The sequence below is a fragment of the Malaclemys terrapin genome, chromosome 11, assembly GCF_027887155.1.
Source record: "Malaclemys terrapin pileata isolate rMalTer1 chromosome 11, rMalTer1.hap1, whole genome shotgun sequence".
In the NCBI taxonomy this organism is placed as follows: domain Eukaryota; kingdom Metazoa; phylum Chordata; order Testudines; family Emydidae; genus Malaclemys; species Malaclemys terrapin.
The window spans coordinates 42468779-42488475 of record NC_071515.1 but is presented as its reverse complement, the minus strand read 5'-3'; the positions used below and the strand labels follow the sequence as shown (position 1 = coordinate 42488475).

General features: G+C 40.1%; 1 protein-coding gene across 4 annotated transcripts in view; it reads left to right on the top strand.

Moving 5' to 3' along the window:
* Positions 1-16198, top strand: part of LOC128845807 (collagen alpha-1(XXVIII) chain-like) — a 66464-nt gene extending 50266 nt beyond the window's left edge. For 3 of the 4 annotated variants that reach the window (XM_054044861.1, XM_054044859.1, XM_054044858.1), the window contains 14 exons: positions 1173-1241; positions 2490-2558; positions 4469-4537; positions 6858-6926; positions 7905-7973; positions 8835-8915; positions 9924-9959; positions 10381-10417; positions 10653-11210; positions 12070-12299; positions 13155-13221; positions 13311-13403; positions 14603-14791; positions 15278-16198. In XM_054044861.1, coding sequence (XP_053900836.1) covers positions 1173-1241; positions 2490-2558; positions 4469-4537; positions 6858-6926; positions 7905-7973; positions 8835-8915; positions 9924-9959; positions 10381-10417; positions 10653-11210; positions 12070-12299; positions 13155-13221; positions 13311-13403; positions 14603-14791; positions 15278-15285 — 1644 coding nt within the window. In that variant the 3' untranslated portion in view covers positions 15286-16198. The remainder of the gene's footprint in view (positions 1-1172; positions 1242-2489; positions 2559-4468; positions 4538-6857; positions 6927-7904; positions 7974-8834; positions 8916-9923; positions 9960-10380; positions 10418-10652; positions 11211-12069; positions 12300-13154; positions 13222-13310; positions 13404-14602; positions 14792-15277) is intronic. The other variant, XM_054044862.1, reaches the window with a different exon arrangement.
* The last annotated feature ends 3499 nt before the right edge of the window (positions 16199-19697 follow it).

Genomic DNA, 19697 nt, shown 5'->3' with positions numbered 1-19697 from the left:
CAAAAACTTATGTGCCATGCGCATAGGTTGATGCATTTTCTCCCTGTTGCAGTTTTTTCAGGAGGTGGCTTCCTTCCTAAATATGAGTTGCAATAGGATCACCGGCATGGGTGGGTCAGAGTCCAATAGTTACCAAAAGGACCACAGAGCAGATGCCCTTGAAAGTGTGAGATGATATAAGAGAGGCAAATTATTACAAACACATTCCCTCTTCACACATCCCCTCAGTCTTGCCTAGCTTCATCTTTAGTCAGCTGCTCTTCATTCAGGTGCTATTTTGGCTAGATATCCAGAAACCTGAGCAGTGGTGCTATTTACATTTGATGTCAAGGACCCATGAAGTTGGGTGTTATTCTTATTCCTGTTTTTTCAGTTTTTGTTTACTTTGTGCCTGTGACAGTCCCTTGAGTACAGTCAGGCAGAGACATCTGTTGTCTGTGTTAGTCTTCCACACAGTAACAGGAGAGTGAAAAACATTTTAAAATATAAGAAAATGAGATTTTGAAACCACACAAACTAACAGGGAACTCAGGGGCAGAAGTAAAGCCTGAAAGTACTTTTAAAACATTTTTCTAAACTGACTGGATTTCAAGTTGGTTTCCCTTTAAATCCTCCATTTTATCCACAGAACAGGTACAACATATGCAGTGGCGGTGCTAACTTCCTCCCACTGCTCTGCTGTAGTTTGGCAGCTTCAGGTACTATCCCATGCAGTTAGTGGGTAATTCAGTCTCTGTGCCTCTCTGCTGACACTGTCAGCAAGAGTGCCAATTCTGGGCCCAATCATGGAAGTTGCTGAATGCCCTCAACTCCTACAGGGCCTGGAGTGGTGGTATTTGAGATGTGAGCATTGGGAATTGGACTGAGGCCATCAACTCACTATACATAGGCCACCAAATTGTAACAATATATGGTAATTACAGACCCTTTGGACAAGATTTGAACTGGCATCCCAGAAATGAAAGGCTCTGTAAATCCTCAGAGCCTTTCAGTCCCCTAACTTTAGCCCACTATTAAATCATCAACCATTGATAAACTGAAATATACAAATAAAATAAAGCTATTTACAGTATTTGTTTGCCAAATCCTGCAGAGGAGTTTTATTTTTATGTAAACCTACCTGACAGCTATTGTACGGGCATGCACTTGAATTATTTTTCTGCTATTATCAGGGTGACCGTGGTCATCCAGGACCACTTGGACCATTTGGGCCAAAGGGAGATGGTTATCCAGGCCCACCTGTAAGTAGACAATTTTTGACATGCCAGTTATGAATGGATAAACATGACCAGAGAAAATTAGCCTCCATGGCTGTTGGGCCTCAGGAAGTTTATGGGTCTCCTAGGCTCATCTGCCATAGAGGCTCATCATAGTGTTGGGAGTGAAAGGGAAATTTTCCCTCTGGGAAGCATGAGATTCTAACTCCTTCCAGGGAGCAAAGCCTCTCATTCATTTTGATTACAATCTTCAAGAGATTACAAGTGGGACATTCCTAATGCTATCACTGATGTTTCAAGCAGTATCCTTAATATCCTAATGCAGGGCTGGTTCTTCCCTTTTGACGTAGCTGACAGAACATTTAGTCAGTGAGCCAGGGAAACTATTTAGAGCTAACTGTGGCAATAGGCCACAGTTCTGAAAAATCAGTGCTTGCACTGCTGCAGTACACCAGTGGCAGCTCTGGGAGGCATCCTGCCTCAGGGAACTTCTAGAAAAAGCAGACACCACACCACCCTTAAAGAGCAAGTAGTGTGCACGTTCCTCTGCTGTTGGCCATTTTTGCTAACCTGTGTGGTGGGGAGGAGACAAATGGCCCCTCCTCCTTCTCACCCCTCTCAGCCCCCTGTCTCCAGCTAGGGCTGACAAATCCTCCCCAGCCCCTGTGAAGAGGATTCAAAGAGAAGAGGCTCCTTGTATCCACACCCTCCTTTGCTTATGCATGAGCCAGGCACAGTCTGACCCTCAACTGCTTGCATACCTGTAACATGCAGCAACACACACTGGAGGAACTGTCGGTTACATGACTGATGTGCCAACATTCCAGAACGTAGTGAACATTTATTGTGAATAGAGCCTAAAGTGTCTAATGATGATGAGTCAGCACTGATCTACATTAAATTCTCTAATATTTCTAATATTTAAGAATTGAAGAAGTTGATAAGTGTCAAAATGTTATCAAGTGAAGTTAGTAAATGTCAAAATACAAATTGTCATGTTTTATGATGCACTTGTGAAATCTGATGCTGGGATTCCTTGCATCTGGGTCATGGTATCAGAGAATCCTGTATCTCCAAACATGCATACAGTTCCATAGACTTCAGTGCATGCTTTCCTGAAGGTAGAATTGAATGTGTTATTTACAAAGAGTGTCCCATGAAAACACAACCCATAATTTCTAGTTATGAGACATATTAGTTTGCCAGTATTTTGTATATCTAGTTGATGTAGCCTCAGATTAGATTAATAGATTAATGTGCCTTCCATATTAGGGACTTCCCGGTCTTCCAGGAGCTCCTGGTGAACAAGGCCCCGAAGGATTTGGATTACCAGGACCTAAGGTACAGGCCATTAAACTCAAGTATAAAGCAAATTCTCATTTACACAGATATTATTTCCTTCAGATGGGTTATATTCAAAGTACAGTCAGGTCTGTTTAATCTTGATTTGGTTTATTCATTAGTATCTAAAATATTATCCCTTACAGAGACTTCTAGCGCATGGAGAGAAAATGTGCTTTTTTCATATATTATTGCATATAATCCTCTGTATTTTTTCAAAAATATATCTGTTATCAGATATATATCAGAGACCAAACACACTCAATATTCAACGCAGTCATGGCCTAGGGACTTTTTGTTTTCTCTTAAGAGGACACTTACAACCTGTTTAGAATAGAAATAATAATTTGCCTAATGAAAATCTCATGCGATTTTCCTGAGAGATACTAGTAACTACTAATGAATATTCCATGGTCACACTAGCTAAGGGCAATGAATGGCTATGGACTATGTACACAAATGGAAATAGCTCAAAGGAATCTACAAAATTTAGGAAGAGCCCAGATTCTGTTCCCGTTGAAATCAATGGCAAAACTCCCACTGATTCCAATAGGAGCCTGATCAGATCTATAATTAACAAATATGTGTAGCACTGATATATGCTTTACATATGGTGCAATATCACCATAAATGTAATTGCCCTTTAATGGTGCACTGTGGTATATTTATTATGTGCTGTGTTTCATTCTTTCGTTCAAACTTTGCTTCAGAACTCAGTTATCCCTGTCACAATTTGATACCAATTAGGTGATAAAAGTCAACTTTTTGCCTGTATAGGTCTTTCCAATGACTAGTGAGTGTACAGAGCATAATGGGATATCACTTCCCTTTCCTATGACAGTCATCTAGATATACTGACAATTGTTAATATAAATAAAAAGGAGCGGGCAAGCTGATTTGAAGTATACAAATACTTTGATGGGATTTCTACAGTTTTATCATATTTTATGTATCTTGACATAAAACTCCCTCCTAACGTGAACAGAATCCCCGCTGTCCCAGGCCCCTGAGGGGTAAAGAGAAACACCAAACAGTAACTAAATAACATGCAGTACAATTCAACTCCCATTAGAGTCAAAGGAGTGACTACCATTGGCTCAGTGGCAGCTGGCTCAAACCCCTGGTCACTCTATAATAAGAGTACTGAAATTATAGTGACATTATGGCAAAGTCCATTTGCAGCAGCTAAGAGGAGCTAGTCTTTTGTTCTTCAGTCAAAATGGACAACATGCCAGTGCTCACTGCTAGTTTAATACATTTTCTTTGACCCACCCTGCCCTGCTCTTTAATTAGACTTGTTCAGACATGTGCTTTGGTGTTTAACTAATTCCTCTATTTCCTTTTGTCCCCCATTGAGCACTGCAGACAATGGAAATAATAAAAACAAGTGAAACTCTGGTAGTCACTCAGGAGCAGATGTAGCTTCCCAATTCAATGGGTGCACTATATACTAAACTATACTATAAATTTGGTGGGGAGCCCAAAAGCATAGGCTAGTGTCTTCTGCCCCTCAGGATGGGCCCAACTCCCCACTCTGGGCATTGTGATCTGGCACAAAGGGTCATTCAGGCAACCAGCAAACCTGAGTGGCACCAGATTGCAATGACGACAGTGGGCAGCCAGGCCCAGTCCTGCAGGACAGAAAACATCGCTGTGAGATGAGTTTGGGTTCACTCTCCAAACCCCCCACATCTCCTCTGGCACTGACGGAAGAAGTGTGTTGCCTAGGGTCCAGTCAAAATGATACTCCTTCATGATGTTTCAATATAAATACCTATTAATGGAGTATATAAAACAATCAGTGTTTTTGCACCCTTGGTTTCATGATTTCTGTGCGTGCAATTGAACCCATAAACCCATGAAGCCATGCCTGAATTCAGTAGGTGGTTTTTACAAGTATCAATTTTCAGGGTGATCCAGGTGTTAGAGGACCAGTTGGTCTCCCAGGTCCACCAGGAGAAGGCCTTCCAGGACCAAAAGTAAGTCAATTAAACAGTTTTGTCTCACTTCATCATCAACAAATTTCTAAAAAAAGAAATATAATGTTTAATATACAAATAATATATATTTGTACATACACACACACTGCAGTATTTTCTGTCTTCATGCTATTCTAGAAACAACTGGTCCAATGAATAAGATAGAAGGGGAAGTCAGTGTCCTAATTTTGCAGATGGGAAAACAGAGATAAAGTAGTTAATTGACTCACCCAGGCCAAGTGCTATTTTGTCTCTTACTATGCACAGAAAAAAAGAAATTTGTTAATTTAGTGATTGAGATCTGTCCAAGAAGTGTCACTTTTTCCAAACTTACTATGGGGAGGATCCTGCCTCCCTACAATCCCCAGCCACGAATTGCTAACAACAGGGTAGGATGCAACGAGCCTGCAAACTGGTTTTGTATTGACTGCACATTAAAGAGTAATGCTCCCAGAGGTTCAGTCCACGTTAGCATGGTGGACAGGGTCTTGGCCAATGGATCTATGACAACACTGATCAAATGGTACACAATTATAGGGATGGGTATGCCTGTCGCAGAAGACAATGTAGCCCAGAGGCTGCAGTAGTAACCACAGAGCAGCCACAGCCTGTACACTGGGTACAGGATTGGGCCTGTAAGTGGGACCCACTGTATGGTTAGACCCTTACCAATTATTAAAACAAAAATTATGCACATAGAGATCAATTCATCAAAGGAGTAACAAGCACATTTTGTGTTTCAAAGTCTATTGAATAACATTTATTTTCAAATTTTGACCAACAGATCTAGTGAGAATTATTAGAGCTATATTTATATAAAATTCATGAATGTTAAAATGTGTTGGTTGCAGTTATCTTCATGTGAATAACACAGAAAATCCATAATTTTCTTTAGAATTCCATTAAAAATGAAACGTTTATAAATAGGCAACAAAGTACCATTTGTTTTGCCATACACACCTCTACCACGATAGAACGCGACCCGACATAACACGAATTCTGATATAACGCGGTAAAGCAATGCTCGGGGGGGGGGGGGGGGCGCTGCGCACGCCGGTGGATCAAAGCAAGTTGGATATAACACAGTTTAACCTATAACGCGGTAAGATTTTTTGACTCCCGAGGACAGTGTTATATCGAGGTAGAGGTGTAATTAGTGCACATGTCTTGAGGTGTTTTAAAATTAATTTAGTGCTGATGGAAGGTGCTATATTGGATATTTTAGTTCTTTATCCACAGGGCAATCTTCTCCTCACTGCCCCACCGTGCCGCATCCTTTCACTGGAGGGTTCACCTCTAAAGGTGGGAGTGATTCACTATCAGTGCCCAGTCAGTCCTTAGTGACTTCTCTGAAAGCTGAACCATATTACAACCATTAGTTATCAGATAAAATTTGAAAAACAAATATCTCCTTATTGTCTCTCTGATGAATCCTGGCCATGGTACTTCTAGGACAGGGATGGGCAAATTTTTAGCCCGAGGGCCACATCTGGGTATGGAAATTGTGTGGTGGGCCATGAATGCTCACAAAATTGGAGGTTGGGGTGTGGGATGGGATGAGGGCTCCGGCTGGGGGTGCGGGCTCTGGAATGGGATAAGAAATGAGGAGTTCAGGGTGCGGGAGGGGGCTCTGGGCTGGGGCAGGGGGTTGGGGGGGGTGTAGGCACTGGCTGGGGGTCCAGACTCTGGGATGGGGCTGGGGATGAGGGGTTGGGGGTGCAGGAGGATGCTCTGAGCTGGGATTGAGGGGTTCAGAGGGCATGAGGGGGATCAGGGCTAGGGCAGGGGGTTGGAGCACAGGAGGGGGTCGGGGTGCAGGCTCCAGATGGCACTTACCTCAAGCAGCTCCCGGAAGCAGCGGCATGTCCCCTCTCTGAATCCTAGGCAGAGGCACAGCCAGGCGGTTCTGCGTGCTGCCCCATCTGCAGGCACCGCCCCTGCAGCTCCCATTGGTCATGGTTCCCGGCCAATGGTAGCCGTGGAGGCAGCACTTCGGGCAGGGGCAGCATGTGAAGCCCCCTGGCTGCCCCGAGCTGGAGGGGGGGACATGCCGCTGGTTCCAGGAGCTGCATGGAGTCACAGCATGCGCAGAGTGGGGCAAGTCCCTGACCCCGCTCCCCAGCTGGAGCTGGGAAGCAAATGTCAGATTAAAATGACTGAATGGCCAGATGTGGCCCCCAGGCCGTAGTTTGCCCACCCATCCTAGGAGGACATCACACATTACTGAGGAGTAACATGAAATTGTGTGATGGTATAAGAATTTGTCATGTGTGTTTTATTAGATACTGTATTTAACATGTGTGGGTTTTTCTCCATTTAGGGAAATGTAGGACGGCAAGGGTCCCCAGGCCCCCTGGGACCTCCAGGTGAAGGTATTCAGGGATCTAAGGTATAAAGATTCATTGACTTCAGTACTCATACGTAGCTCAGGGGAGAACCTGACCATCACCATATAAAGGAATTGAGAAACAGATTGCCTGTTTGCATTGCGTGCGGGTGGTTTTTTGTTTCCTGTTTTTTTTTTTTTTTTTTTTTTTAATACCCTGGTTGGCTAAGGGGCTGAAGGTGGAGACTGAAAGGAGTAACATGAGCATCAACAGTGACTATCCTCTTTCTCCCTGCTAGATTAACAGCAAGGTCTAGGGGAGGTGGCCCAGGAGCCTCCAGGACAAAGTCTCAACTAGTCTCAAATATAGTTAGCCTTGCAAGTGGGCACCAAAAAACAAGGCCACCTTTCCCTGTTCCTTTACCATCAATCCCTGTGATGCACACTTGGGCCAAGCTTGGAATAATTCTATTAACTGTCAGTTGGGAAGGAGAAGGCGCAACACTGAGTATAGATGTCATGCTCCTCTTCTCCTATAATTGGTACTTTTACACTAGGAAAGGATGCGTAAGTGGAGAGTGATGATTCAGACCAAAGGGATGGGAGAGAGGAATGAGGGGGAGAGACCAAGAGAAGATGAGAAGAAAAACAGAAAAAGCCAATTTTATTTTAAAATATTAAGAAGGAAAGGAGTCATATGTGGCTCGCCTGTGCAGCCCTTATTCACCCTGGTGAGAACTTGTTCCTGTGAGAAGTCCCATTCACTTTAATTTGTCTATTTACACAAATAGGTACTCAGCAGGGTGAATAAGGGATTCACAAGCTGGCCCTTCCCTTTTGAGGAAGCTCAAAAATATTCTTGATGGGAAGCAAGGAAAGCATATGCCAAAATATATCTGCATAAAGAAATCTACATGACCTGTGATATCGTTCAGTATATTCATTAAAATATAGCTTGAAACAATTTTGCTGTGAATATTTAACATTAATATATGATGAATGGTCATCAAGTGTTAACATTTCTGACTGAAACATCATTAGGGTGAGCAAGGAATTCAAGGAATGCCAGGACCTCGGGGGCCTCCTGGGGAAGGACTACTTGGACCAAAGGTACAGTATATAAATGAAGGAATGTCTGGTGCCCAGTTCTCCCCTGAAGTCAACATACTGGATTAAACTCCGAGTGGAGTTACTTCTATTCTGTGGAGAGAGACTAGGGGATGAGAATTTGTAGGGCAATTATGTAATAGAGAATATAGTTAGAGACAAGGAAAATCAGTAAACAGATGTCATATTTTATCTTGATTAGGTGCAGTGGTATGCAGAACTTTTTAAATTAAGTTTTTACTGATGTGACAGCAGATTGTTCCGTTTGCCATCTAGCTCAGTGGAGCCTTCCCCTTGGAGCTTCTACTCTGTCTGATATAGTATGTCTTCTTTTCATCATCATGCCCACTTCTTAAAAAGTGAGCCAATGAGAAATTCACAGTAGAAAGCCAGCATTTCAACTCCAGTATTTTCTTCCCCCACAGATATTAATTTGATTACATCTTACACACGTCAGAGTGCAAGGAAGCAATGAAAAGCTTTATCTGAGTTTAGTACAATTTAAACGTACTGTTGTAACTAACACTGGGCTTGATCCTGCAAGGTGTTGAACACCTCATTGTAAAATGCTCATTGACTCCTTTTAAGGTCAGTGGGATTTGAGAACATCCAGCCCTTCACAGGATCAGGCCTTCAGTTTAATATTTTATAAAGTACCTTTCACAATATTACAATTTAAATATATTTTGAAATATGACACACAGAACTTATTACAATAAAAAGGAACAGAACTTTGGTAGAATGGTTTTTAGTCCTTTCCACCAGCTGCACAAGGTTTCAACAATGACAGCTAGATATAAAATGAAAAGTTTAAATTGAAAGATGTGACTTACAGCTATTGTCTAACTAATGCATCATTCCAAGGGTGATCGCGGTGCTGCAGGTGAAAGGGGAAGAAAAGGAGAAAAAGGCAACATGGGTGATCCTGGTTTGTCCGGAGAACCTGTGAGTTCCTACAATTTATCAATGAGTTTGTTTTAAACAAATTTTAAACGCCCTAAGTATATGGCTGCGTAAAGTGTTTTCATCACTATTTAATTGCAAATAATCTGAAATACTTATGAAAAAAAAGTCAAACTATGCAAGGATTTTAAAGACAGAATTCCTTATAAAATACACATTCCCTTGCTCAGTGAGAGTCCAGAGGTCAAAACAATAGGTGCAGCTTCTTCCTTAGAGAAGTGAAAGTCAATCAACTTAAAGGTACACAACCACATAGTTCTGTTCTAAAGTCAAATTTAACTGTCCATCAACCCTCTCCATAAAAGAGAAATGATTAAGTGGGGGCATGTGTGTGTGGAAAGGAACACTGATGATGGGGAAAGACCCAAATAATCATCACAGCAAGGAGCGGAGAGAGAGATGGGAAAAGCCTGATGACCAACTCCTCCTCTGCCATTTGCTTCTTGTTTAGTGGGCTTTATTTGTGTGTTTTTTCATTTTTTTTTAAATAAAACTGCCCCAGCCCTTAACCCTGGTATTGAGCCTATCATTGTCTACTTGTGCACACGAACGGGAATTATGGCAATCCTAGAGTTCTTGCAGCCACTCCTATAGTAGCAGGTTGGGAGGCAGAATGTTCTGGGAGCTGGCACTTGCAGAGCATGGCAGGCAGAAAGTAATTTGCATGAGTTCTCCCGTCTCTGGATAGATAGTAACTCACAGCCCTACAGCTGGAGGTTTGGGGTCTTCTGGTCTCCATAGCATTTTGATCATTCTTCTGACTAGACTCCAATTAAAGCTGCAGTCTCACAGGACTTGTGCTGCCCAGAAGACGGTAGATATTTTGTGTTGGACCGAGCCCTAATATTTTAACTGTACATTTTTATAGAAAAGAGAGAGTTCTTATTATCTAAATATTATATAAATTACAAGGCTGATAAAATAATAGTTCAAATTACATTAGTGGTTACTAATTAATTGCTAATAGCTAAATTATAGTCTTCATTGCAGGGCAGTACTGGACCCAAGGGAGAGCAAGGCCTAACAGTAAGCAAATCTTGTTGTAAAGATACAAATTAAATGCAAGATGTTATGAGTTAATGAATCACATGGGGATTATTATTTGGAATGTTTCCTGACTGAGTTTTACATTGAGAAAAAAATGTTAGTAGTCTCGCAACCGGCTATATTATCCACATTTAAGAAACAATATAAAAGGTGCCTGACTTAAGTCCCATTGACTTTAATGGGACTTAAACACTTCTGTAAGAGTTTTGCTGAATTGGGGCCCTGATGCAGTTCAGACTCAGCAGAGGCATAATTAAGCATGAAAGACTATGGCATTTTTTATCAGAACAAATATCTGGAATTAAATGATTGGCAAGGACAATATTATAGGTCATCTGAGAGTGTACAATTGTTAAATAATGTGCTATTTGTTATTATTTTCTATTTTTTTCTTACTTAGAGAGAAGATATAATTAAATTAATTAAAGAGATATGTGGTAAGTGTTTAATCAACCTTACGTTTCAGATCCTGTTTATTAATTTACTTTTACCTTCTCCTCTTCCACCATGAGTACAGAATAAATTTATCATTGCATAGCTAGTATATAGTAATATATTAAGCTCTACTCAAGCTATAATGGAAGTAATATCTATTATATACACACACACAAGACTAAGTATAATAATAAATCCAGAACTAATCATGATCTGATTTTTATTCTTCCTCTACAGGCTGTGGTATTAAATGTAAGGAAATACCTATGGAACTTGTGTTTGTGATTGACAGCTCTGAAAGTGTGGGACCAGAAAATTTTGAGATAATTAAAGACTTTGTCACTGCTTTAGTAGATAGAGTAACTGTAGGCAGAAATGCTACCAGAATTGGTCTTGTACTCTACAGTTTAGAGGTTCGGCTAGAATTTGGACTTAACAGGTACACAACCCAACAAGATGTGAAACAAGCAATTAGAAAAATGCTGTATATGGGGGAAGGTACATATACAGCAACTGCTATCCGCAAAACAACACAGGAAGGATTTTTTGGTGCTCGAACTGGTGTGCGAAAAGTAGCTATAGTATTAACAGATGGACAGGCAGATAAGAGAGAGGCTATTAAACTGGATATCGCTGTCCGAGAGGCCCACGCAACCAACATTGAAATGTATGCAATAGGAATTGTAAATACTTCAGATCCAACACAAGTTGAATTCTTGCGTGAACTAAATCTGATTGCATCAGATCCTGACAGAGAACATATGTATCTCATTGATGATTTTAATACTCTTCCAGGTGAGTGCATTTTGTTTTAATTGTGTTAAATATTTGTAAATTAATCCAGAGCATGCTAAACTTGTCCAATGGAAAGAATGGCTTGTTTTTCTTTCTGTGTAAACTTCCAGAGATCTTGGCCTAGATTTTGAGCTATACTGGGTGCATCTTGAAGGATGGGGTGCAGCAGTTTCTGAGGCTGGTAAAGGAATGGTCCAACCCATAGCATAAGTTAGAGCAGCTCAAAGACTGCTCTAATTTACACTAGGCTGCACATGCCCGAATGGAGTCATTCTGGCAGCTGGGAATTGCAGGAGCACTGAGATGGTCCACTGACACCAGTTATGCCAAAGGGCTGGGTAGAGGTAAGGTACTGAGCTTCTACATTGGCTCAATGCCAGCCACAGGTTCCACTTACAAAACGGAAATTCCCAAATAGGCAATTAAGCCAGGTGTCCAGCTGATTTGCACCACTGGCATAATGCAAAGCATCCAGAGCAGGGAGCCAGATGAGACAAATCCTGATTTCTCACTCTCTTCCATGGGATTAGTTACATGACGAAGGCAAGTAAGATTGGCCTATTATGAGGTAATGACTAAGAGATATTTTAAGAGATTCAGAGGCTTGAATAAGCACAGTTGGCTGAGTTTAGAGACACAGATCTTGTTTTATGCCACAATGTGCCTTGCACATTGGAGTACAAGTAATGGAGGTCTGAGGGAGCTGGAAGACTTATGGTGAATAGTCCAGAGGGGCTGTCTGTATTATTAATTTTCATTATTTATTATTAATTAATCATTATTATTATGGCACATAAATAACCTTATTTCCTGATTGAGTCTCTATTTCCATAAATAATGCTGTTCTCTTTTCTTTAAGCTTTGGAGTCCAAATTAGTAAACCAGTTTTGTGAAGATGAGCATGGTGCCTTAATATATAATCATATTGGAAATGGTGCAAGCATAAGTGGACCATCTATCCATTCACTGTCTTCCAGTTCTTCACATTACTTACTTCACAGCATCAACAATGTTAATGGACAATCAGTTTCATCAGACAGTCATGGAACATCTGTGAAAGAAAGAAAGCTTTCTCAACCATTAGTTCCGGTATAAAAATGAATCATTTATTTTAATAACCAACTGGCTTGTATGTACATCTTTGTCTGCTGATGCATGCAGTATATCAGATTTCCCCCCCCCCCCCCCCTAGTTCACTCTACTGGTTGAGCTAGTGGAGTTTCTCCTTTACCTCACTGGGAATTCTGAGAGCTATATGTTGTGAATGAGAGTTTGATGCAGCACGTATTCAGTTAACTAACAATAGTAACAATATCCATGAGGAGACAAGGATTATTACAATCATGTTTAATATAATACATTTGTACTGTAATATAAAGAATGAGATATTGAAAGGGCAGTTATACTCTGAAAAGTAACTCTAAGAAGTGGCATTTCTACTCTATGATTCTATATTATATTTTTTCTGATTACAGAATTTTGAACAGCCAAAACCACAAACCTGTCTTGGGATGAGAGTCAAACTGTGTTCTTCTGGCTCATGCATCACCACCAGAAACCAATATTCCCCACCAAAATTTAGATAACAATTCTCTGGCTTATGCATGATCCAGAATAGAAAACACTTCACCCTCACATAATACTACAAATTTAGCTAATCAGAGTAAAAAATAACTTCTTTTTGTCAGGAAAAATAAACAGATTTAACTTTGAATTTCCATAGGGAGCTAATCAGGATACTAAAATTATGCCATTTTTCATCACTCTTGGTACCTTAACAACACTTTAAGAAACAGCACTGATGGGTTCCAAAAAGAATCCCATCTAGTCCTAGGCTCAAAAATCATAGTGACTTGTGGATTCTTTAGGAGCCCACCTCATTTTTAGGGACATGGTTAACCTAAAAGCATTTTAAAATTAAATAAAATTAAACATTTGTTTCAGACCAAAGAATCATCTGTGGCAGTTTATGAAGACGGGCAGCCATCCTTGCCCTCAGTGAACACCAGAGGTATTTTCACTATCATCTTGCTCCTTACTATTTCACGTCCTAATTCTTCTAGGCCAGACAAAAATCAATTATTTTTTCTTTACTTTCAGTAGTGGTATCATCACTGCCATCATCACCGCCAGACAAAATGCTGTCACCATCTCTTTCATCAGCTTCCTCTGTGTTGCTTACACCCAGACCAGGTTATACATTATACCCAACTTTTAATTTTGATTACTTGAATATTATTAAGCTTTATTAAAGATCCTGAATCAGAGTTACGTCTTCAGGACTAATTCATTTTCTAGGTTTGGTAAAGCTATGATGGGGAGGAGAGACTATTTTAGAATTTAGAGTGGACTTAGTCCCATTGCTTCTCCAGCATCTTCGTCCTACATGCCCTGCCTTCCCCAACGGCCAGGTCTTGCTGTTTCCCTCATGCTGGGAACAGGAACAGAGGCCAGGGTCAGAAAGAATCTGAGAGAAGGTCTGCACTAGATGTGGGTGTGATTCCCAGTACAATGAGACATATTTTCACTAGCTCTCATCAAGGTAGCGTGCTAAAAATAGAATGTAGCTCTGGCAGCATGAGCTGTGTGTATTGTGAATCCATGATTTGTGTTTCAGCATGAGCTGTGGGACAGAGACCCCCAATACATACCCATCAGAGATGCTAGGCACATACTCAGGGCACCTAACCCATCCCACAGTTCACACTGCTGCAGCTACATTCTTTTATCATTGATTTATTTCGCTTATCAGCTCTTCTGTTATGTGCAGTACTTGATTACCCCCTATTGCCATTAGAAGTGAAGTGTGCACATCTTAGAAAAAACACTGAATACAATTTCTGATTCTAATAACGGCTAGTGCTAGGGCTCCAATACCACAGTGATGGATGCTGTACCAGAACCTAGATGGACTATGTATTGTAGATAGTTAACATAAAGGTTTTAGAACCAGAAGCGCTCACACACAGTACCAATGCACAAATACTGTATATACTTCCTAGTTGTCTAGCCTACCAATCTTTCCTCCCTCTTAGTTTCTGGTAAGATTGACTACTGACAGTTAGCTTCCAAAATTATCAGAATGTTTCCAAACATTTTTTTATAAAATAGTCTGTATGGATAATAATTTTATAGCATAATATTTCTAATTATAATTTTTATGATTTGTGAAGGTGCTTGTACCTTCACTCACAGAAACACGACAGCTAATCTAATAAAGGCCCACATTTAAATTAGGCTTCCAAATTTCAACTAAAATCTTTAAAAATTTCAACTGAAACTTTAAATTGCTCTATCACATTAGCAGCAATAAAACAGTTTAAAAGGCACAAACAATGAGATGTAAATTATTTTCACATGCTGAGAGTTCTTTTTATCCTTTGTTTTTTAAGAAAATATCCTGGATCCACGATGTAAATTGAGATTAGATCAAGGGTCATGTCGTGTGTATATAATAAAATGGTACTATGATAAACAAGCTAATGCCTGTGCTCAGTTTTGGTATGGCGGTTGTGATGGAAATGCAAATCGCTTTGACGTTGAAGATGAATGTAAAAAGGCCTGTGTATTTCATTCTGGAGGTAAGACTGTATAATTTTCTCTACATTAAAAACTAGTATTTTATGTGATTCCCTAATATGGTTAATTATCTGGTATCTTATATTACCAAAAAAAAGTTAAAGAATGTTATTAACAAAGTCAAACATTCAAAAGGTAGAAAATGACTAAATTAAGCCTGCCTGTTCAACCTTAATGTTGCCCACTTATGCATAAGCAATATGATACAGGCTTTAATTACATGACAACATACTATTTTTTCTGTAGGATCATATTCAGTAGTACACAGAATGTAAGCTTGCTGGGCAAGGATTACCTTTTCACTACATATCTGTACAGCACATAGCACAATGGGATGCTGATCCTTGATTGGGGTCCCTAAATGCTACTGTTAAATAATAAAAGTAGGCAAATTTAAATTGTACATATGGGTTGGTTTAAGTAACATTTTATTTTTTGTATAAGTCTCTAAACAGTATAATTATGTACTTTCTTCCCCTCTGTTACAGAAGACTAAAGTTTGATTTGAATTCTGCAACAAAGACGACTTCTTTTTTTTTAGTAAAAACTGAAAGCTTTACACAAGTGCTGTTTTTACACTTGTAAAGTATTTTGATATAATACTTAAATAGATCACTGTATATCAACTTACAATTTGAAAGCAAATACTACTCAGGGGTTATCACTATGTCTGTCAACCTGCTATCTACCAATATTAGAGCTTCAAGGAGAAGGAGCAATATTTTAAGAGGAAGTGGCATAGAGGATTCTTGGGTTATTTTCCTAGCTCTACCAATTAACAGTTCCATGATCTTGGGAAAGTCACATATGTCCTCTGTGTTTCAATCCACCCATTTGTAAAATGTAAGACTGTTGTATTGCTCCCTTATGGGGAGGGTCTGAGGCATAAGTAATTTAGGTTTACAAAGTACTTTAAGATCACTATGAAAGTCACTGTATACATGCATAATATTATACTTGTAACTATTCAAAAAACATAGTACTTCTGATGTAAAGACTTTCTTTAGTTTCCATTGGCTAGTAAGAAACAAGATGAATCTATTTAATAATGCCTACAAACATATGTGACTGATTATAACAGTAACTGGCATTGCTAAAATAGATCAATTCAGTCCTAAAGTAGTTTTTATTTTTAAAGTATTGTTTTTCTGAAAGCAGTGTTTGATTTTTAAATGCATTTTAATATTCTAACCTCAACATTTTTTTAAAACTCATTTAACTTGCGTTCAGAAGAACAACTGCAGCATAGGCCTGACAATAACAAGCCATTCTGCATTCCTGTTTAAGTCACTGCCCATGTGCATTGCTGCGTTTATGTGCATGCATAACAGTATATGATGTATTTTTTATGAATCAAATTCTATACTACAAAGCTTGTTTGTAATAAAATTATTTTGTTTTTACTGCCAGTAGAGAGAATTGATGATAGCAGCTTTGCAAAACTAAAGAGCTGTCTCGATATGATATTTAACAATCACACAAGTTCAGGTTAACACTTACAGTTGTACATGTTCCTGCTATAGTCACTGGAAGTAATGCCACTGATTTTAACAGGATTGAACCTTCTAGGTTATGCTCTCCACTCATGTACACACTGCCAATCACTGCAGATCTGGGGTTTTATATAAATATCTGCAACAGTAAGTCCAGAATATCAACACAATTTACAGCATTTATGAGGTAACAATTCACCTTATGGAATATACTGCATTTCCTACATGTAATCAGTGAAGCCCACAACATGTCTGTGATTTTTACTAAAAATACATTGGGGGGGCAGGGGAGGGAAACAGTCAGAGCACTTCAGCCCTGCTACTACATCAGGGGCTGACCGCTGATGCTCCAGCCCCAGGGGGGAATGACCCAACCCTGGCCACTGCTTCAGCCCTGGAGCCGGTGCTCTGGCGGCAACTGCTCTGGCATCCCGGGGGCCACTGCTCCAGCAGCTTCGGGGCTGACCACTGCCTGCTGCTCTGGTGGTCCCAGGGCTGACAGCTGCTACCGCCCTGTCACTGCGGAAGTAGTCACGGAGATCTCAGAAAGTAATGGAATCTGACCTCTGTGACAGAATCGTAGCTTTACTCTTTACTAACCCTGCAAGCCAATGTGAGTTATATCTTTAGAGCACAGCTCTGATTCCAGACCAGCTACTATATCGATACTATCTGACAATTCTTCAATGGCCTACATGACATGAGTTGCTGGTTTTAGTCCAGTTCCAAATACATAGCTGACCATATTACAACACCATTATTTGTACCTTTATTGGCAGTCTTAACAGAGAAACCAATAAATGATCTATTATCTTACCTACAGAGGTGATCTCTACAGAATACAGATGAAGAAACTAGAAGTGCTGCTATCTGTGTTAGAACTGATCTATAAAGAGATTACATCAGGCTGCAGTACTGTCAATCTGGAATTTTTCAAAACCACTACATTCACCGGTATAGAGGAGACGTGGACTGTAAAATTAAATATTACATTTACTATCCCAGTTTATATTTATGCTTACTTCCTCCTACTTGCAGTAACTGATGTGATTGTCAATCAGTCTTGCTTTATTTAATATATTATACACACACACACACACACACGCAAAATGTTTAAAAAACCAAACTTATTAAGTTTGTAAAAACCCACCACTCAAAGTTAGGAAATGCCAGAACTATGGCTGCATGTGCAACCTTAATTCAGCCCCCTTGTGCATATGCATTATGATACTGTCTTGAATTACATGATCATAGGCTATTTTTCCACAGGACCCCTGCCTCATTTAGTGCACAGAAAGAACAGTGCTCAGTTTATGGTCAGCTATTTTTGTTTTTTTTCTCATTGTTCAATGTGTGGCCCCAGACTTTATTTATTGCACACTATTCAAATCCTGCTCAGAAGACAAAATTATTAATTTCCTCCTGGGCTTTCCTAGGGCGCTTATCACTATAGTATCTTAGTCCACTTTGTGACATCTAAGACAATTTTTTTTTTAGAGTATTTAGCATTATATGACACTTTATATGTTCACAGCACAGCTCACATTGACTTCAGTTGCAAGCGCTCAGCACTTCTACAACCTCAGCTCCCAATACCAGTCTCTTTGTCCAGCCAGTCCCATCTCAACTCCCAGTTTCCCTCTCCTGCTGCCAGCCTCCAGTTCCATTCCCCCCAGGCGCCTTGTCCCAATCTACTACGGTTCAGCTCTTTTCCCCTCTACATTCAAGTCTGGCAGCATCCTCCTACTCACTGCTAGGCCCAGCAGAGGGGTCACTGGAAGCACAAGAGAGAGAGGCATGCAGCAGTTCTCCAAAAAGGGCCATATTTTTGGCATTTAATATACCCACTTCATCCCCCACACTTACCCTGAAAGGATTAATGTAGGCTAAGAAGGGGGCCAATTAACCAGACAGGCCATAGCTGAGGGGAATGAGGTGGTTTAAGTTACCCCCTTACTTAATAATGAGGGAGCCTAGCTGAGGAGGAAAGAACTGGACTGGATTAATAGACAGGATGTTGGCAGCAAGGAGTCTGCAGTCACTCCCTGGGAGAAGGGAGGTGTAGCTGGAGGCTACAGAGCCAAAGTAGCCTACAGTTATTCCCTGGGAGGAGGAAGTTTGGGGGCGAAACCAGGGGGGGAGCCAGAAGGTTAGAAAATGCTCCAGGGAAAAAGGAGAAAGGTCCAGAATGGAACACACTTGTCTGCTGATTAGAGGATCCCTGAGCTGGAACCCAGAGTAGAAGGCTGGCCCTGGTTCCCCCTACCATCCACTGGGGAAGTGGCACCAGTTAGGTAGTGAATGGGAAGACTGCCTGAGCCTGTTAGTAAGAAGGGATTTTGATACTCCAGGAAAGGGGAGGATATATGTGACTTGGCTGGAGGGCTAAGCCACAAACACAGAGCCTCTTGCCTTGCAAAAAATACTGCTTCCTTTTTTGTAAAAATATTATATTTGAGCTAGAGAACTGTTTTTGGTTATGACATGTATGGGTTTTCTTTTATAACTCAAAGAACAATTTGATAAAGGAAGGCATGTGGGAAATTTCAGTTCACTACATTTTTTTGATGGCTTCCACACACTACATGGGACTAAATTAATCCATGGTGTAACTAGAGTGAAGTTAATGGAGTTACACCAAGGATGAAATTATCTAAAGATTTGTAATATTATTTACGGAGCAGTAGAACCCACAGCTCCCAGTCAGGGATCAGGACTCCATTGTGCTAGCCAAAAAGATGGTCCTTACCCAAACAGCATATGATCTTGCCACTAGTGCGCATCATGCCATCCTTCACTAAAATAGCTTAATGTAAGTAGTGGTATGTAATCAAATTATTTTAAGTAAACAATTAATGTATTTAACGGGTATATTTTTTCTACAAGAAATGTACCATGCATTACTTTGATACCTTTTACAGTAGACATGTCACCTGTGTTCAAAATGTGAATAATAGCGTGGTATCAGGTATGACTGAAGATTCACTATTCTATTTACATGCACAATGCAAAAGTAATCGGTCACAGACAACCTGATTATTTATCTGATCCATAATTTATGATCTTTTCTCAAAGTAACCTGATTGCAGATATGACATATTATATAAATGTTTGTGTATCCTTGGATGCTATTTATTATTTTGGAACTTTTACTGTTGCTGGTGGAAATTAAGCAAAAGAACGGGAACCAGTCCAACAGCTTTTCTGTATTTCCAAATAACACTTTTTTAAACGTATTCAGATGTGTAGAAGCAGATAGACTAGATGTCTCCAAATGTTCTTACTGAATTTCAGACTCTCCAGATATTTATGAATCCTGAAAAAGCTTTTAAAATGTAGTATTGCTAAACATGTTTATGAAGATCTCTTGGCATCTTCAAAACCTGAGTTTACACAAAAGCAAGGGGAAGACGTT